We start from the raw sequence: 21,982 nt of genomic DNA, 5'->3' as shown, positions 1-21,982 counted from the left end.
GAGACTGGGATATCCCCCCCACCCCCCGTTTGAAAGTTTGTATCACTATCCAATTCAATTGTTTAGGAGAATTATCAAACAGTGTTTTGCTGTGAAACGACACTAAACTTGTTTTGTGGACTAAAAAGCGTCACCTGCACTTGCCTGAAGGTGAGTACTGTAGATAGGCTAATAACTGAATTTTCCTTTTTGGGTGAACTGTTCCTTTAACCCTTATGCCCTGGGTCTCAGTGTGCGTCGGCACCAGGCGGCTTGGCGTCGTGCTGCTGCCCCCCCGCCCCTCCAGGCAGCCAGGGGGAGACAGAGCGTGAGGTGGTCTGCTTGGCCATGCTGTAGTGGCTGATCACTGTGTAGAAACGGCCCCTGGAGTTGGCGTCCTGAGCAGCGTAGTAAGCCTCCAGAGAAGCCGGGATGCACCGCTTGTGCTGTAAGGGACAAACAGAGTGAGAGCAGGGAGGGTCAGGTCATGTTGGTAAAGGTGTTTTGTGTAGCATTTTTAAACATTAGTGTATCACTGTCAAATTACCGCTTGTCATTGACTACGTTTACATGCACACAATATTCCACTATTATTCGGAAAATGACAATATTCTGAATTTGATAAAGGGCAACAGCATATTCCAGCTGCATTTTCCGAATTTGGCCTTTTTCTGAATTTAGCATTTTCCGATTAAAACATGTGAGCTATTCCAGTTCGGCTTTTAGGAGGATTCTTTGATCATGTATACAGCACAATCGGAATATGCGTCTCAATCAGGGTTTTTACCGAAGTTTGCAACGCATCTTGCCTGTTTGCGGTCAGCTGATGTGTGCTAGAAGCACTAGAAGAGGCGATATAATCCATCATCTCTGGCATGCAAAAAGAAAAGCCCACAATTCTGATTGGGAAGAGATGAGAAACATACCTAACCAGTGAAAGAGAGAGTGGCGCCCACAGAAGTCCAAAATGCTATCGTTAAAACAAAACAAAAAGAAAAAAAAGGTCCTAGGCTACTTTTAATATGAAACACTTTGATATCAGGTTTTTGGATATGCACAAATATCGCAACGCCAAACTTTTCAGCAGCAAGCTCCTGAAATGGACCAGATGATGCTGGTAAGAATGGAGTCAGTGCTGCTCTGTTTATTCTCAACAGAAAAACTCTGCTGTTTCTACCTGCATCTTGCTCTCTCTCTCCCCCTCCCTGACGTGTCGGGGAGGGCGAGCTACAGTACAGCTGCATGTAAACGGGAATATTAGTGGATTGTTCATTTAGTCGGAATATTGTCTTTTTCCGAATATGGGCAAAGACCGGAATATTGTGTGCATGTAAACATAGTCATTGTGATCTAAGAGGATCTTTGATTCTTTAGTCTTTCGGTTTGCTGAAGAGAACGATATGTTGGAAGTGATTTTTCCATATAGGCCTTTCAACTCGTTCTACCGGTTGCTATTGCAAAAGCGTAAAACTTGAACACTGTTTTTGTGGAGGAAGAGCTACATCTTCCTGTTTTGTGTCATAAAGTAATGTCTCTTTGTGCCGTATAGCAAGTCAACACAGCAGATTTGCATCATGGAAATGTAAATGTTTAAAAGTGATATAATTGTCTGGGTAGACGTGACCTCCATGATTTCTAAGTTAAAACAAACCCCGAAATATCTTGGGGATGCAATTCTCGGCGGGGATGCGGAAACGTTCACGGCACGTGTTGCAGGCGCGAATTAGAGCCGCAAAAATGCCAGCGCAAATGGGATTTGGGCGGTCTTAACTACCAGAATTATTCACAGGTGTGGCCAGGCAATGGGCATTACGTCAATCAAAAACAATCAGATTCCCATCTCGCGATCGCTGTTTGCGCGAGGCATCCAATATGCTGTAATTCTTTCCATGCGTAATAGAGTGGACTCACTCGTGCAGAGGACAAAGAGAGATGGAGAAAGCTTGACAGATCGGCTGTGGTGCCAACGACCCTCCGGGTTATGGGATAGTAGTAGGTGACTAGCCTATTGCAAGTAGGTTGCAATGTACAAGTTTTCTCAATTAATTTACCATAACCCCTCCTTGCGATGTGATAAAAGTTTCTCAGTGAATTATAGTTGATTGCCTCACAGAATAATCTGCTGGTTACCCAATTTTAGCAGCAGAATTTGATGTCCTGGGGTGGCACGTCCGTGCATAATGACTGTTTCTGCACTGCACAGCGCGGAGATTATGGTGCGCAGCGAGTGTTTTAGCACCTGGAGCCATCTATCCCCACATTTTAGCACTGAAACGCCTGCTTTGGCATGTGGCACGCCTATGCCCAGTACAATTATAACAGGCATGCGCTTGTGCCTGCCCCCAATTTGCATTGCGCATGGCGTTTAAACGAGCGCAAACGCTAAATTACAGCTTTTGGGAAGATAGGGCCCAGATATATATATATAAGGCTATACATGTAGAGTAATGCAGGCCACTGTAGGTCGTACCTTATAAATAAATCCGTCTGGGCAGGCGTGGTCGTAGGTGAAGGCTTTATATACCACCAGGAACACGATGCAGGCCAGGAAGGCCAGCGCCAGGACGATCAGAATGGTCACCTGGAGGGAGGACAAAACACACAGGTCACTGTGTGTGTGTGTGTGTGTGTGTGTGTGTGTGTGTGTGTGTGTGTGTGTGTGCGCGTGTGCGTGTAGCAACAATAAAGGGTAAGACGATGCCGACTGAGGTCGATAGCTCCTCAAGGCAAGGTGTTCCTGTTGAGTTACATGATGAACGACTCAGGCTTTGACACTGTTAAAAGCAACCTTGCTTCCACCAACACAATGCTGCTTGGTTTGGATAAAACAAGAGACTAATAATGACACAAAACCACAGTGCATGAAGGTCATTTATCCGCTGTTTGACTCCGTTATTCTTTTGTGTTTTTAGTTTGCTCCAGGCACTGTATTTCTCTTCCCTATGCTCTGGCAACCAAGAAGAATTTCGCCTTTTTATGCCTCCGCCGGCGATAGCATTATGGCATTATTAATTCAGGATGTATGTCTTGACGGAATTTCATCTAATTTGCCTCAAATGTCTACTTGGACTCAAGGATGAACTGATTAGATTTTGGTGGTCAAAGTTCAAGGTCACTGTGACATCACGACCGCTCGTTTCATGCTCGTTAACGTGAGATCTCAGGAACGCCTTGATGGAATTTCATCTAATTTGCCTCAAACGTCCACTTGGACTCAAGGATGAACTGATTACATTTTGTCATGTCCTACTGTGATGTCCGCTCCAATAAATTGGCACTACTTCACATTTTAGTTTTACAATAAAAACACATTTATGCAATGACTTTACATAATAGGCTATATTTAAGTGCGTCATCCTACCTGTGCAGCAGGGGAGAAGAAAAGGTAGCAAAACGATATCATTCTGGACAAACTTTCACCAATCTAATTAATCTCATCATAGGGATAGGCTATATTTTTCTAGCTGATGCGTTTAGAACATTCTTTTCACTTTGATCTTGCTATAGTGTAGCGTATTTACATGCTTGCAGTATTTAAACTGCAGTTAGATTGGTTTGAGAATAATATGGAATAATAGCCTATATGGAGACAGACAGAGGGGATAAAAGGGAGGGGGGGAGATCAGAGCCCTCGGCTTTTCTGAAGCTGGACTGGATCGCTCCGTGGAATTGGAGCTGAAAAGTGAAGCATGTGATTCGTTTACTGCACTTACCCAATGAGCAGATAGTGCATAATTTTACGCTTAAAAGGCGTGGTTGTAATGCTTTAATGCTGCGTGTAGCGCCGATACCAAAATATCAAGTGCGCTGGTCCACGCCCACTACTCTGGGCTGCGTCTGGCACTAAGCGCAGTTTATAGGCCGATGCAACGATAGAGCCCTTGGTCTCTAAGCCAAATGGTGGATGATGGAGGCTTAGGGGACTTCCATTCTAACAGTATTCTGCGACGAGCCAGTAGTGATGCATAGGCCACAATATCTGCTTGTTTAACGGTTAGAGTAGTGTGGTCTTCTGGAGCCCCAAATAGTGAGATGAAGGTACAGGGTTGCAAATGTATTTACCAGTTATTTACCGTTCAATGTGAACGAGGCTTTGGGTCAGATACCCCAAAAACCTACAATCCGCTACAGAAAAAATGATATTGTTGTTTGTTTATTAACTGGCCCCTGACCTCGTATCATTTCACGAAATCTTCATAAAAATCTTCTTATGTCTGAAGAAGAGCGTGAGCTCGAAACGTAACACCTGGAAGAATAAAACAAAAGCAAACGGGAGCTACAGTGTGCGGCCTTTATTTGTTTATTTCACTGCGTTTTCTATTAGGTCCAGCAGCACCTGCCTTTCAAACTGGTTGGGATGTGCGTATCTTTTTTCACTGTTATATTGTACTAAACCTGCCCCACTTACTTCACACCCTGGGTATGATTTGTTCCCATGCCGAAGGTTGCGAGTTCGATTCCCAGCTGCGGGGAAAACGTGGTTTACACAGATACAAAACAGCTCTGCAGTGTAAAAAACAACAACAAAAAAACACCTTAATCACTGCCTGAAGCAGACTTCATCTAATATGTTGGAACACAGTTATTTCCGCAGATTGATGCAAATGTGGAGGTCTATTAATATTCTGTGTGTAGTTGGTGTGCATTTCCCTGGCAGGCTAGACCATGTCATAGTGAAGCAGATTAACATATAAAGAGATTCATTTTCTCCTACCTTCTACTTGACACCTTGATTGTGTACTTTGGAACGAGCATTTAATTAGAATTATGCAAATTGGGATAGTTGTGTCTAAGAATGGTATTGCCTGCCAACTTTTAAATGCCACTCATGCGTGGGTGCATATACTGTATGCCTATACCTGCATGTGTGTGCGCGTATGTGTCTGTCTTATCCTCACACTCTAGCTCTCGGCTAAAACGGTTTTGTTGCTGTAAAAATGCAGGCCAGATTCTACGGGGGTGCAAGAGCATGCATTGCACCCTCAGTTTAATATATTGCACCCTCAGTTGAAATTTGAATAATAGGCTCACGGTCCCTTGACCTCTCACCTCAAGACACAATGAATGGGTTCTATGGGTACACACGAGTCTCCCCTTTAGAGATAGGCCCACTTTATGCTAATTCCAGTTTTCCAGTTTTTGGCAAAAATCATGCATTTCTTTTGCATGCAGTATACATGTATTATTTTTTGAATATTTCTGCATACTGGGATTCCCTAAACTGTTTTAGAATTGTATAAATCGGGCAGGACTGGAAAGCTGAGACTCTTGTGGATTCAAAAAGCACAATTGCATTCATACGTGATATTAGTCCCCATACAGTAGTATGTATAGTAGTAGTAGTATTTCATTGTAGTGAGACCATTTTCAAAACTTGACCTCATCTGTTCATCGGGGACCACGCTTGGGATCTGTAACACCTACACAATCTTTCTGGAACATCCCACACTGCACCCCCACTAAGTCATTTTGTTACAGCCCACACTGCCACTACTACTGCACCCCCACTAAGTCATTTTGTTACAGCCCACACTGCCACTACTACTGCACCCCCACTAACTCATTTTGTTCTGGAACAGCCCACACTGTCACTACAGGGCCTGAAAAAGTGTCAGATTAACCGTGCGTGACCCAGGCATCAAAACTTCCTTATAGTGGCTGAATATTTCCAATGTCCTGTTTCCGTTTCCACTCAGAGAATGGCGTTTAAAGCCGACCCCGATTTACTGCTCTCTATATGGTGGCTCACAGCAAGATGATTTACTGCTCTCTATATGATTTAGTGCTCTCTATATGATTTACTGATCTCTATATGGTGGCTCACAGCAAGATGATTTACTGCTCTCTATATGATTTAGTGCTCTCTATATGATTTACTGATCTCTATATGGTGGCTGACAGCAAGATGATTTAGTGCTCTCTATATGATTTACTGATCTCTATATGGTGGCTCACAGCAAGATGATTTAGTGCTCTCTATATGATTTACTGATCTCTATATGGTGGCTCACAGCAAGATGATTTACTGCTCTCTATATGATTTACTGATCTCTACATGGGGGTAACAGCAAGATGATTTACTGCTCTCTATATGGTGGCTCACAGCAAGATGATTTACTGATCTCTATATGATTTACTGATCTCTATATGATTTACTGATCTCTATATGGGGGTAACAGCAAGATGATTTACTGCTCTCTATATGATTTACTGATTTCTATATGGTGGCTCACAGCAATATGATTTACTGCTCTCCATATGATTTACTGATCTCTATATGGTGGCTCACAGCTAGATGATTTACTGCTCTATTCACCTTATGTAGCCACGCCCATTTGACCCGGTTGTGACGACTTCCGGCAAAAAAGAAAGAAAAAGAAAATGGCTGGCTGCTCCAATATCATCCAACTCTGAATTAACTAATAATTTAGCCAATTGTATGTAACATACCAAATAAAAGCAAACGGCAATGTCTAAGAATGCAACGCCATGTAACCGGCTCGTTAATTCTATTCTTGTATGTTTTACAAGAAAGTGCTCGTCATTGTCGACGATAACGTTATCTGACCTGGCTAACAGTGGATACTCGCTTGCTTGCTGTGTACCGAGCTCAAAGTAGTAGGCTACGTTCTTTGTTTTACCCCTTGCACTGTCCGCTACAAAAACAACTCTCTTCTTCATGACGTTCATTTGTATTTTGCGCCGTGACCGCAGGAAGTGTTAACACAACCCGGAAGAATTTGAATTTGCATCTGAACATAAGGTGAATATGGTGGGTCAGAGCGGTGCCACGCGGTGTGATCATGAGTCTGTATCAGCCTTATGGGGGGTGGACAGGGACACACAAGCCAAAGTGACGGCAGCCTTGGTGTCAACCGGGGGACACGGCACTCAGCCTCGCTCGCCACTGGCGCTGACACTCTTTTGGTCAATTACATCTCGCACATCACACAGTGGAATCCATTATGAGGATGTATTAAAAGTCACATCACACATTGGAATCCATTATGAGGATGTATTAAAAGTCACATCACACAGTGGAATCCATTATGAGGATGTATTAAAAGTCACATCACACAGTGGAATCCATTATGAGGATGTATTAAAAGTCACATCACACATTGGAATACATTATGAGGATGTATTAAAAGTCACATCACACATTGGAATACATTATGAGGATGTATTAAAAGTCACATCACACAGTGGAATCCATTATGAGGATGTATTAAAAGTCACATCACACAGTGATTATGAGGATGTATTAAAAGTCACATCACACAGTGATTATGAGGATGTATTAAAAGTCACATCACACAGTGATTATGAGGATGTATTAAAACTCACATCACACAGTGGAATCCATTATGAGGATGTATTAAAAGTCACATCACACAGTGGAATCCATTATGAGGATGTATTAAAAGTCACATCACACAGTGGAATCTATTATGAGGATGTATTAAAAGTCACAGCAAGCCAAGCTTTTTGGAGTGGCAACAGACGTGGAATGATTTATCCAGAGCCCCTGTGACCCCCTTTTTGAATGGTGATGTACATGAAACAGCTTATTAAGAAGATTACTGCAAAGCTCCTCGTAACATGGTGGAAACCAATCATGTGCATGTAGAGGCGCAACTTTGCTGTGGTTGGGCACTTTGAGACATGAGATGAGTTGACTCATTGACGCCTCAAAATAAAAGTGTTAGTTTATAACATCAGAGATTTACTCTGAACTCTTTTCGGCAACTAAAATGCAGGAACTTCAAACTTCTCCTTTCTTTTTTTAACTGAATGAAACAGCTTCCTATCAAGCGGACACTAATACAATAGATGCTATTTCCGCTCTTGGCTGCTGCTGAATTTTAAGTAGCAGCATAGCATGAAATGGATTAGTAGGATTAACCCCGGAGCACCGGCATGGAAAGTATAGCCAGTAGCCTGTATAAACTATATGTGTACATATGTTTAGTATCATATTTTGGAGGAAAGGACTCATTAATATCACAGGAAAACAGAATACTGTATCGGACACATCTGCCTATCATGTAAGACACGTAAGAGTCAAAATTCAAATTAAATAAAACTAGGGGTGTACCTGTTGTTGTTGTGTTTTAATCGCTAGAGGGCACTGTCACCATTCAAATACCTCCCGTGTGTCTGTTCCCTCTTCTAGTTGTCTGATCCAGAGCGGAAGCAGCGGCAACATTCGCTGTCATTACAGTTGCAGGTACTTCTGGAATGATGTTGTGAGTTTTCGAGTGACAAAATTGTCCCTCGTTGCTTTCCCCGCGAGGTCTCGCCTGCTTTATTAACGTTACATTGTGACCGCAACATTCACATGGTCACATGAGCCCTGTACCACGAAGCTCGATTAGTGGTTTAGCGAGGTAACTTCAGGTTTAACCCTGGTTTGGCCGTGCTACAAAGCTAGTTAACTTCTTACCGACATATATTTCCATAGCAACTTATGCTTCACACTTAACCTGGTCTGCAGCAGGTTAAGTTGCAAGGATAAGATTAGACCTTAAATACACCACCCACGAACCAATCGAATCAGCAGTTTGGAAAAATGGCCAACCCCTTTCTGGATGAGTTTCCCATCGAGGAAGGAGCACGAATTGTAATATTGAATTAATCAAGGACTTGCACTTGTTGCAGGCTACATTTTAATTAAGCCCTACTTACCACTTTGGAATATGTTTTTATATATTCATTTTTGTGCTCTCAAGTAGCCTAGATACGTTGTTTGACCCCGCTGATTGATTGCAGCTGAATAGTGAGTGGAGAAATATCACTAAACCGGCATAAAAAGGTTACATAAACGTCTCCAAAGCGCACGGTGCCGTGTGCGCAACGGAGCTGAGACTGACTTTGGGTTGGACTTTAAATGGTGATACATGCTAGAATAGCCTACTACATCTAAGCAATTTAATATGGGATCACCTGCACACAGGCGATCCCATATTAAGATGATTCATATCTAGGCTACTCCTGCATTTTGCAGCTGCAACTGTGTTGCTTTTTTATGATGTGATTGAACTTCATATTTCCAGCATCATTATATGAAATATGGAGATATGCGACTCTGTTGACATATATATGTGACCACAAAATAGGCTATTTTTTATAAATTAAATCTATGCCCGCACGTACCGTGTCGATTCAGTTCAGAAGCATTTTTTTATTTTATTATCATTCTTTTTTTTATTGATTAGCCTATAGGAATGATTCAATCAGTGCGACTAAACACATCATGAGATCATTATTATTCATTGAGCCTAAATGGTCTATACATACGGATTTTGGACTGAGATAGATTACACATTGCTTCCACAAAAGACATGCCGGGTTTGAGTTTATTGAGAGCGTGAATTGAGCTGCTGTAGATAGCCTACGTGGAGGTAGAAACCGCTCTTCAAAGAAATTACTGGTGTGGATAAAAGTGGTCACTTTAGACCAGGGGTGCCCAACCTTTTTTGACTGAAGATCTACTTTTCAAGTAGCCAGCCTCCCGAGATCTACCAGTCCAGTTTCAACATCGCAAACGCACACACATGGTTTCCAGCCTGCAGTAACTAACCTCACAACACTTTCTCGTTGTCCCACAACCACTTGACATTAGGGCTGTGAATATTCACTGGCCTCATGATTCGATTCGATTACGATTCAGAGGGCTATGATTCAATTCGATTACGATTATCGATATATCTCGATGCATCTTAAATCGATGCATCACTTTTTTTCCCCAATACATGATTTATTTTTTCTCACTTTCTTTTTTCTCACTGTGTGGCTACTTTTAAAATAAAAGTGCATTTGGAATTGCATTGTATTATGATCCATAATTAAAATAAACAACTGCATGTACTTCCATTATATTTTATTTGATTATTCTTATTATTCTTATTCTTATTCTTATTCTTATTTTTTTAATAATCGATTTTTGACGCGATCGACCTGGGGTGAGTCCGCGGTCGACCAGTAGACCGCGATCGACTGGTTGGGCACCACTGCTTTAGACAGTCATTCGGGAACAGACTAATAATATCCAACGCGGATTTTTATTTGCGGTTTCATTCAATGAGGAAATAGGCGTGTCTAGCGCTGTCGGAGTTGGAGCAGTCCATATTGCATTGTGATTGGCAGTTGTTAAAAACCACGCCTCTTTTGCGGGCACGAGCTCCAGTGCACGGGCATTTTCATGTGCACGAGCTCTCAGCTTGATTAGAAAAACCTGGTTCGAGTTAACGAGTGTACGGCAACCATTTTAGGGCATCCTCGTCAGTCAGAGTATAGGCTATCGTTCCTCAGTCTAAAGCGTTGTCAGTTGTCATGTCTCCTATAGTAAACCGTCGAGTGTGCTCTGAAACACCTTCAGTCCTCACACGAAAACGCTGTCATTCCTCCTGCCTCACTAAAAGTGATGCTTGACAACTAGTCTGCAGGAGGATCCACAACGTTTTTGTGTGAGACGTGAGGCGTGATGCCTGACAGCTAGTTTGAGTGATGTCTGACAACTAGTCTGCAGGAGGATCCACAACGTTTTTGTGTGAGACGTGAGGCGTGATGCCTGACAGCTAGTTTGAGTGATGTCTGACAACTAGTCTGCAGGACGATCGACAACGTTTTTGTGTGAGACGTGAGGAGTGGTGCCTGACAGCTAGTTTGAGTGATGTCTGACAACTAGTCTGCAGGAGGATCCACAACGTTTTTGTGTGAGACGTGAGGCGTGATGCCTGACAGCTAGTTTGAGTGATGTCTGACAACTAGTCTGCAGGACGATCGACAACGTTTTTGTGTGAGGCGTGATGCCTGACAGCTAGTTTGAGTGATGTCTGACAACTAGTCTGCAGGAGGATCGACAACGTTTTTGTGTGAGACGTGAGGAGTGATGCCTGACAGCTAGTCTGCAGGAGGATCCACAACGTTTTTAGTGAGGCAGGAGGAATGACAGCGTTTTCGTGTGAGGACTGAAGGTGTTTCAGAGCACACTCGACGGTTTACTATAGGAGACATGACAACTGACAACGCTTTAGACTGAGGAACGATAGCCTATACTCTGACTGACGAGGATGCCCTAAAATGGTTGCCGTACGAGTGGCAACCGAGGTTCGTAGTACAAGTTAACTACAATCGAGCTGATCTGGTTTAGACAAACCAGATCAAGGATCTTCTTATAGAACATTCGTGGTATAGGGCCATGGTCCATTACGTGGGTTAGGGTTAGGGTTTAGTTACAGCACTAATTAGTGTAACTTTAAAGTTATCATCTGTAGCTTACATGCAGCATTATTCTTTTATTCTTTTATTCTTTATTTAGGTAAGCCCCTTGAGAAAAAAATCTCATTTTCGAGGGGGTCCTCATAGAACAACATAAAAGAACACAAAACAGGAAATGCACAACTCACACACACACACACACACATGCACACAGCTTGTCATCTCCCCACCACCCACGTCTCTAACCCAACCATAATGTTTACAAAAATATATACATAGCCTATATACATACGGTAGTATGTAGTAGTGTAGTAATACATGGTACATGTATATACAAAGTTTCATTGTAAATTATCACCTCTAAATAGTTTATTTTTGATGAGAAATGAATGATTGCGAGTCAAAAACAGTAAAATCATTGTCAAAACTTTATTTGAAAACTATTTGGGTAGTCGGTTATTGATTTTTCTAAACGAATATGAATTACTATCCGGTTACACGTGTACACGGTGACACCCCTAATATTCACTCACTTCAGCAGCATTGATAGATAAAAGGATCATGATTGGTTATAGTTTTAGACAATTGTATGCCTTAATTAAAGGACACTATAAATGCAATAAATCAACACAGCAACTGCGTCTACAGTTGAAGCAAGCACAGACTCTGCATTACAATTGATAGCTTTTAACCTACTTTTTAAAATCATTGCTATAGCTATAGACATGGGGCGTATAAGCCCATTAAATATCTATCCTGACATTTCTGCATTATTAATAATCTGGCTGAACCCTACAGTAAAGTTTAGGAGGTCAGGATAATGCTAGCACTCACACGTTAAAAAGTCCCTACATGCATGAAAGTGGATGCATACTCTATCTGCCAGCATCTGTTGACCCAATGCTGCGCTTCCCTATGATAAGATAATGCTCTTATTTATTTATCTGATGACAGCTATGACAAGGATATGGACCAGAGGCGAACACACGAGGATATAATAGAATAGGATATAGGGCAATATATAAATAGGATATAATATAGGGCAATATATCAATACTATATATCGATATCGTGATGTGAGACTAGGTATGGACTTAGATTTGAGATATATTGTAATATTGTGATATGACATTGGCATAAGTGTGTCTTTTCCTGATTTGAAAGGCTGCATTACACAGTAAAGTGATGTCATTTTCTGAACTTACCAGACTGTTAGCTGTTCTATTATTTGCCTTTACCCCCTTATTCATTATATCCACATTACCGACGATTATTTATCCAACATTTCATTGTGTAAATATTTTGTGAAAGCATAGTCAGGGAAGGAAGCCCTGTGTTTGCATTTTATTTTGATCACAGTCTTGTTTTAATAAAAGTGCTTGTGACATCTCACATGTGGCTTTGACTTACAAATGAACATTTAGCCCACTTCATAGAAAATGAAGAGATATTGTGACTATCACACACGTACACACATACTGCCCAGTGCCCACGCACGTGCCCACGCTGGCTGTGCACATCACCATTTCAATGGCAATCTCACGAAGCTGGATATGCTCCTTCACAGCCTATTTGTCCACCCTACATTATGACTTGTCTCTTCTTTTCTGTCGTGCCCACCATGTCATGTTACAATGCAGCACAACACCCACTCACACTGCTGCACCCTGACAGACCGTATGGGAGCAGACACCTCCACACATTCACTCAGGCAAAGAGGAGAGAGTGTGTTTGTGTGTGTATGAGAGAGAGAGAGAGAGGGGGGGGGGTGGAGAGAGAGGGAGAGGATGGAGAGAGGGGGAGAGGGAGAGAGATAGAAGGTGGGTGTGGCACAGGAGAGGAATGCGTGAGACTATACTATACTATATTTGATTACAATGTTGCAATGTTACACAGCTGTTTACACACTCCTTTTTCTAGTATATCGTATAGCACATTTTTTAGTTAACTTTACCTACTCTTATGTATATTGTATTTGATTGCAATGTTACACAGCTGTTTACACTTCTTTATTATAGTTGTTTGTTTTTATTTTACACTTGCTTTGACAATGTAAACGTATGTTTTCCATGCCAATAAAGCCGCTTTGAATTGAATTGAGAGAGAGAGAGAGAGAGAGAGAGAAAGAGAGAGAGAGAGGGAGAGAGAGAGAGAGAGAGACAGACACACAAAGACAGAGAGCTAACACAATAGGACATCAGTTGGCACTGGCGATTATACGTTGGTGCACCGGATGCACGTGCGACCCCTAGTGGCCAGATTATTTTTATGCCTCCGCCGGTGATAGCCAGGCCGGAGGCATTATGGATCCGGGTTGTCTGTCTGTACATACGTCCGTCCGATGTTCGTTAACGTGATATCTGAGGAACGCCTTGACGGAATTTCATCAAATTTGCCTCAAACATCGACTTAGACTCAAGGATGAACTGATTAGATTTTGATGGTTAAAGGTCAAAGTTCAAGGTCACTGTGACCTCACACACCCAATTTCCAAGCTCTGTAACGCAACATCTCAGGAGCGACTTGACGGAATTTCTTCCAATTTGCCTCAAATGGCGATTTGGACTCAAGAATGAACTAATGGCAGAGGCATAAATCTGCGGTGCGGTCGTTCTAGTTGATCTTATTTCTACATATAAACGATTTAAACAAAATCTAATTCAACATTGAATTCAACATTATTCAATGCAATTTCTCGATTCATTGTGTTTCTGAATAAAATAAATCTGTACATGACCTCTCAACTCAGCTTACATGATGCACGGTGGTACGACGTGCTTGCGTGTCAACACATGGAAACACACCGAGATAGACGGAGACATTTAATATGGCTAAAAGGGTGAACCAAACTCTCGACCGATTTTTAGTAAGAAGACTGATACAGAGAAACATGACTGCAACAATAACACCATTGCGGTCACCTCAGCAGCAGCCGGCGGCAGCAGCAGCATTGTTTACTTGCCTCTGTTCAGATAACAAATGTGACATTTAATGAAACAATTTGAAGAAGCCTACAGTTGGCAGTTTGCAAGCTCCACCTCTGCTTAGATTGAATTATGTCATTTCTCCAGACAGTAGTGTGAGAACAGAGACATCACAGCTTGGGCAAAATTGCATGTAGGTGTCATTCAACATATTGTGATGATATGTTGTTTGAGAATGTGTTGTCATATCCTACTATAACATTCAGTGTTTCCTATACATTTATCTATTTGTGGAGGTACACCACAATAGATTTTGAGCACCACAAATAGATTTTGACTGCCACATATTAATTTCAACTAGTTGACTGCAAACACCCGCTGTAGGAGCCCACTAGATGGCGCTCTGAGGCCCACCAATGGGCCATGCTTCAGTGGTTGGGAAACACTATCATGCAGCTAGAATAGGCTATATAAGGAGACAATTATTTTTTCATCATTGTAAAGCCACGGCATAGTGAAGAGGATATTAATGTGATGTGTGTAGTTCTTCATATCTACTAGCCTCTTCATTTTGCTCTCAGAGTGCACCAGATTAATGCATTTTACTTTAAAATGTACAACATTTCTTTGTCCAGGGGGCCCCCCAGTCGGGGTACTATTTTCATCCTGCTGGTGCTACCCCTGTTTGGAAAGCCTAGAATCGCCTATGTCAGTTGGGGTGTCGATCAATACACCGCTGAAGGAAGCACAAACCACTATTTCCCCCTCATCTTCCTGTTCCCCTCCTAAGCTAACACCTTCTCGTAAACGTATGTTTTTCATGCCAATAAAGCCCCTTTGAATTGAATTGAATAGAGAAAGAAAGTGACCCTGACATGCTCCATAACAAAGCTCTCACCCACAGAGAGACTGTAGAGAGATGCCCCGTTGGCCCCTTAGCCAGCTGGTTCAGGGACTCTGCCCACAAACACAAGCAGAGCCACCAGGCAGAAACCCCATTAGACTAAACCAAATTATAAGGAAACAAAAAGACAACTATCTGACACATTGGAAAGAATCAACACAAAAACAGAGCAAATTGGAATGCTATTTGGCCCTAAACAGAGAGTATACAGTGGCAGAATACCTGAGCACTGTAACTGACCCAAAACTGAGGAAAACCTTGACTATGTACAGACTCAGTGAGCACAACCTGGCCATCGAGAGAGGCCGCCACAGGCAGACCTGGCTCCCAAGAGAGGACAGACTGTGCACCCACTGCACACAAAAGGAGGTGGACACCGAACTGCATTTCCTAACCACCTGCCAACTATATGAAGACATCAGAGACACATACTTCCCTCAGATTACAAACATCCAAAAAGACTTTGAAACCATGACGGACAACAAAAAACTTCCATATCTGCTGGGGGAAGAACCACAATGTGCAAACACAGCAGCACGGTTTGTGAACTGTTGTGACAAGAAAAGGATGGACGATAATGGAACATAACCACCCTCAACCCAGAGCAGGATAGGCCCCGGGTCTGCCTCCTGCTCCTGCTGTATAGCTTTAAATACCTTTAATAAGAACAAAATCAGTGTTGACACAAGTTCCAAGTTTATTTGTATTTGTATATATCATTTTTAACTACAGTGTCCACATTTTTCTATTCTTTTTTCTTTTCATTCATCTATACCCTTACTTGTACATATTTCGTTCAACAACCATCAAGCACAATTTTCTCTTTACACCTTTTAAGTTAATGTTTATACTCTTATGTACAGCTGTTTACACACTTTAGAGATCTTCTACGGTCTGCCCATGCTTAAGTTAACTACGCTTACGTATATTATCTGATTGCAATGTTACATAGCTGTTTACACACCCCCATTTAATTGTAAGCATACTCTTAAGCTAACTCATGTATATTATATTTGAGTGCAATCTTCCACTTTTTTATTCTCCTATATCTTTAACTGTACACACATTTTTGCTTTTGTTTTTGTTTTCATTTTACACTTGCTTTGGCAATGTATACGTATGTTTCTCATGCCAATACAGCCCCTTCGAATTGAATTGAATTAAATTTAATAGAGAAAGAGAGAGAGAGAGAGAGAGAGAGAGAGAGAGAGAGAGAGAGAGAGAGAGAGAGAGGGGCAGGCACAAAGACAGAGAGCTAACCCAATAGGACATCAGTTGGGGTGTCGATCTATACACCGCTGAATTAAGCACAAACCACTATTTCCCCATCATCTTCCTGTTCCCCTCCTAACACCTTCTCAACACTGCCACAAACCAAACTCAGTTCCTCCGTTTCTCATGGATTATTCCCCGCTGCCTTGTGCGCTTACTGGCGAATCTGGCCCAGCACAAAAGGAGATTTACCGTTGTCTTGTGCACGTAAGCCAGATTTATCAAGCCCCTGCATGTATTAAAAAGGCTTAGTAATATCGAATGAGCAGAGCTCTAACAGCAAATACTTTTTATCTTGGCTCTAATAATATCTTCTCTATTAGGACAGTTTGATGGTGAAATGAATAAATTGGCTGACGGCAGTAGCGGAGGGTACACCGGGGCAGAGGGTGCACCCGCCCCGGGCCCACTCATCACAGTGGGCCCCCATCTTTGGGCACAATCTGCCTGACTGAACATGCATTTTTGTTGCTTAGTTGAATAGTTTGAGATACGGTTTATTTGTGTGTTTTGATTGCGAAAGAAAATACAATAAAAGCCATTTCTAAAACATCAAACATCTCTGTGTGCGTGCACCTTTTATGTCGAGCAGACGGTGGTGGTGGTGGTGAAGAAGAGGATGAGATGAATGGAGACAGTAGAGTTTTCATGTATGACAGTTGTCATACATGCTGGCTATCTGGGTTTTTGTTGTTTGTTATTGCTTGTGTTGTACAGGCTTGCAATGTAGTTGCCTGTAGTTTGTTGTGTGGGTTATTATGTGTTGCTTGACTATATGGCTGCTGTATAGGGATGTCAAACTGTATTCATTTGTTTGAGCAAATTATTGGTAAAATCCATGGCGCCGACCATGGTTATGCAATAACAGCCTGGCTATCAGCGTTTGTGGATCGTTTAAATATCAGTAAGCAGCATAAACAACAGTCACTAACTGTAATTAAAATCCATGGCACTGTCCATGGTGCTGTGTTGGTTGGTGTGTGGGTGTGTGTGTGTGTGTGTGTGTGTGTGTGTGTGAGAGAGAGAGGGAGACAGGCGCAGACAGGGTGCTGTCTGTGACAGCCTGTCGCTGTCCATCTGCGGTGGTGCTGAACCGAGGGCTCTGCCTCGGTGCTGAAACATCTGAATAGGCCTGGCTGGCAACCTGTGTTTTTCTTTTTCTTCTTCAGAACAAGCTTGTCTGTAAAGTGGCTTCACTGTAAGCTTTCTTGGACATAATATTACTTGGCTCAATGAGTGACAAATTGTGTTTTCGGATATAGGGGCTATCAGCTATTTTACAGTTGTGACTTAAAATGGCTTTATGTGGAGCGACCCTATCAGCCCAGAGGGGGCGAAGCTTTTAGGGGGGGGGCTTTTTTGCACATTTGGATCTGTTTTAGCCATATTTAGTGGAATATCTCATTTTAAACACACCAGTGTTATTGTCTATTGATTGAATTCCTCTCACACTCACACCACTGACTTTATTCCCTGGCTGATGGCTTAGAGAAACCCTCCTCTGAAAAGAAAGGAATACAAAAACAAAGCAAAGGTGTGTGTCCATCAAATCGCCCCGTCTTTGAGCGAGACGCTAAAGGGCAGTTTAGAGTCCAGCGATTTATGGTCTTTGCGACCGACCATCATCACATTCCATCATCGGTGATAACGACAAGTGTTTATACTTCCAGCGACGGGCGATATGCCATCGTTGCGATGAACGTTGCGACCATCGTCAAGACTTCATCTGGATTCAACTTTGACCCCATCGTTGGCTCCGTTGTCATGACAACCATTTTTTTCTCTCCTACCGCAGTTTCTGAAGCCACTAGTTAGCTAGCTAGTTGAATTAACAAAGAAGAAGATCACATATTTGTCTAAAACTTAATAAACACAATGATACGTTTTCCGAGCCTTTGGGCTAACGACCGGGCAGATTATAAAGATGCTGTTAAAAAGGCAAATGCCTGGAAAGCGGACATTATCAACACAGACGGTAAGTAACAGCTACACATCGTTAGCATGGATAATCATACAGCATGTTAGCAAGCAGATAAGACAGTTTTGTAATGTTGCAATCAAAATGGTAACATTATACCTTGACTGGCAGCTTCTCTGTCTGTCCGTCCGGCATTAATCCATGTGAAAATATCACAACACATCCTGCTCTGTGCCTCTGTGAGGCATTCTCTAATCGCCTAGGTGTTTATACTTTTTACAAGTGACAGCGTCCACAATCAGCGTCGAGCGACACTGGAACAGACGTCACGTTGAGCAATGCCCGTCGGGCTATGATAAATCGCTGGATTCTAAACTGCCCTTACCTCCTGATTGCCAGTATAAGTGAGTAAGCCATGGATCAGCTAAACACCTAAAAACTCTTATCCTCTTTTCAGCTTTCTGCAGTGTTGGGGAAACTAATTACTTTAAAACTGTAGTTTGCCAAAATACTATAGCTACATCACAATGAAAAGCAGTTAAACAACATTTTAACAGATAGAGTATGAGATAAACTTTGAGATAAACTTTATTGTCACTACATGGTACAAGTATCACGAGCGAAATTCTGCTTGGTTCCCTCTCAGAGTCGGAGAGCAAATCCGGGTCGCCATTGAACAGCGCCAGACAAAGCATTTAAATGAAATAACTCAGAATTCACACTATTACTAATTTGAAAAGTAATAAAGGCACACTTCAATATTATACAATACAAATACATTTGTTGTAAATGTACAGGATTACCAGCAAAGACAACCCACACCACGACACCAAGGAGGCTGCCATTTCAGCGCCAGCTTGGTTCGTGGGGGTTCGGCGGGGGGTGGGGTTTAGGGGAGGGGGGCGGGGGGAGTTTGGGGGAGTGCGTGCGTGACCATGTGTGTTGGCCTATGAGTCCTTAGGGTCCATGTGTGTGTATGTGTGTGTAAGTCTGAGCCCCCTCCTGGCTGAAACAGCCAAAAGCGATTGCTGTAGAGATGGCCTCGGTTTTTCCAGTCCAAAAGTCAGGCGTCAGATGTCAGGGCGGGGGGGGGGTGAATGTTGGAAGCGCAGGTTGCAGTCGAGGATTCTGGAGAGTTTTGCTGCTAATGTCCTTGACGGCTGATAGCAGTTGGGGGGGGCCAGATTAAATCAGATGTTTGGGTTTCCCCGGGGGGTGCAGCGATCAACAACATTCCTCACACGAGTCAGTCCTGGGCCTCAATTTTAAACACTTCGGCGCAGCGGCAGTGAGATCTCCAAGAGGTAATCCATTTTTACGATTCAGATCAGAAATCGCAAACAGTCCAAGTACTCACTGCCCCGCTCATCTCGTTTATCGTGACGTGCAGCCTAGGGTCAATGACTGCTGTCTTCCCCTATCCCGCGGCGAAGGTCCCGTCTGGGCAGAGGGGGGGGGGGGGGGGGGGGGGTTTCATATGAGAAGGGAACAGCTCTTAAAGGTTGGTTTGATTGGCTGAATGGGAAGGATGTGGCCAGCTGTGATTGGATTAGCAAAACCTCCTACGCCCCCTTAATCAGGTAGATGCATAACACCTGAAGCAGAGAGGGAAATGTGTAAGTGAGAACATTACAGTGTCTCTTTCTGAAATTACATTCAAACTTCACTTCTGCTGTATTTGGGAAGAAGAGCCTCCACTTTCTCCATTGATTTGGACGCCTTCGCACCAGTTGACTGCTAATGGTGTCTGCTTCTCAGTGCAAAGTTCACCTTTGTTTTGAGACAGTGAAACAAAGACAACTCTCAGAGCGGGGATCCTTTAGGGAGCCCGGGCCCTCCGTCATTGCAGAGCGATGCCAGGGAGACGATGCGAGGGGACCGGGCCTCTGGAGGAGTTAAGCACCACCACAGTACTGTGGCAACAAGGTCAAAACACTACCATGATGAGATGAGGTAAGCACCACCACAATCACATCCATTTTACAGTATTCTAATTAGGTTATTATTATCTTTGGCCAGCGCACGCAGTGGCGCAGGCCCTATAACAGGGTTTGTCCACCCAATTTGCAAGCCGATTTGGAAGCCAATTTGGTCCCACTCAGAAACCATAAGACCTGCCGCTACCGAACTTGGTAGGTAGGTTCACAGAGTCACCTTTTACTATGGGCGGAAAAATAACACTTGTTGACCACTAGGTGGCGCCATAACAGCCCTCTTTACGTTTTGGTCCATAACTTTTGAAGCGTAGTATTTACAATCAAAATTATTTTTTTCCCTAGATTCCTTGGAATTTTGAATTTTTTTTTCACTATTTCTTCAAATTTGGTCCAATCTTCACCAAACCACATCACACAGCGTGTGTGGACTGTCCTACACAAAACTTATTTCGCGTTTTTTTTGCAAGACCGCACCGTTGCGATATAATCGACTTCTGAAAATTTGGGGGTGTGTCCTAGTTCACAAAAATCGCCCTAACTCCGGAACGCATTGTCCGTTGCGAATTAACCTTGGTACAGGTGTGCAGCTATGTACTCTGAGCTGATACAAAAATAATTGTGTAATTTTGACTATAGGGGGTGCTATGGCAACAATAAGTACCCGTAGCTCACAAACCAAATTGGGTATATAGGTTCATTGAGTACTCTTCTACTCTGGCCTAAAAAATTACACCGATTGACCTCACGGTGGCACTATAGCTGCCCTCTACATTTTGGTCCATAACTTTGGAACCATAACTTATTAGATCAAGATGCCCATTTCCGTCTAACTAGATTTTCCGCCATTTAGATTTTTGTCCAAAAGCATTTTTTCGCTATTTCTCCTTCAAATTTTGTCAAATCTTCACCAAACAACATCTGTCCTGCACAAAACCTGTTTTGCTGTTTTTTTTAAAGACCTCACCGTTGCGATATAATCGACTTGCAAATTGTTGTGGTGGGTGGGGCCTATGTCACAGAAATCGCTTTCGCCTTCTAATTTTGTCCAAACTTCACCAAACGACAGCACACAGCTGTGTGGACTGTGCTGCTCAAAACTTATTTTGTGGTTTTTTGAAAGCCCGCACTGCAGCGTAGGCTATTTCATCATGAACTTATGATTTTGGGATACTGTTAACTGGGAGAGATGTAATTAGAACAATAGAAGTTGAAAAGGCACCATGAGGCTATACACAGAGGGGTGGGGTCCTTTTAATGCGACAAATACACATCTTTTAGAATTTCACAATAAATACACGCGCGCGCGCATACACACACACACACACACACACACACATGAATGGCTGTGATGTCATCGGTGATGTCATAAATACCAAGATTCAACAGGTATAAGTACCGGCATATAAAACTCGCCACATGAAAAGTCCCAAGTACAGTATTATATCCCACCAGTCAGTTTACAAGAAGCGGAGGGCCTGATCCAGTCTCTGAGTGAAGCCAGTGGTGGAGACCGACAGGAGGCGGTCAGGCTGTCAAAGAGGCTGGCACAAGTTCTCGGTGGTGGCACCGTCTCTGACCTGCCAAGCACGTCACTGCAAGGAATTGCCAAACCACACCAAAATGAACTGTTAAATTAAAGCGTAACTAACTTTTTTCTAGCTTTTAACCAATATATATATATGGCTTTTGAGGTGGTGTGTAAAGGATTCTGGCCAAAATCTCCACATTTTAGACTAAACTATTAGAATTGTAAAAACTGTATCATTTTCAGGCAGCAAGAGTGCCCACTATGGGTTCAAACCTGCTTTTTTTTTTGCCCTCCAAA

General features: G+C 42.7%; 1 protein-coding gene across 1 annotated transcript in view; it reads right to left on the bottom strand.

The window, feature by feature from the left end:
* Positions 1-227: 227 nt before the first annotated feature.
* LOC310778865 (neuronal vesicle trafficking-associated protein 2-like) overlaps positions 228-21,982 on the bottom strand; it is a gene marked incomplete at both ends in the record, with an annotated part of 95,812 nt that continues 74,057 nt past the window's right edge. Inside the window, 2 exons of the mRNA XM_083639319.1 lie at positions 228-425; positions 2,450-2,560. Coding sequence (XP_083495445.1) covers positions 228-425; positions 2,450-2,560 — 309 coding nt within the window. The remainder of the gene's footprint in view (positions 426-2,449; positions 2,561-21,982) is intronic.

This window comes from Poromitra crassiceps (assembly GCF_964638095.1).
Source record: "Poromitra crassiceps genome assembly, chromosome: 1".
In the NCBI taxonomy this organism is placed as follows: domain Eukaryota; kingdom Metazoa; phylum Chordata; class Actinopteri; order Beryciformes; family Melamphaidae; genus Poromitra; species Poromitra crassiceps.
The sequence above is the reverse complement of the archived record's forward strand: the minus strand, read 5'-3'. Positions and strand labels throughout refer to the sequence as shown.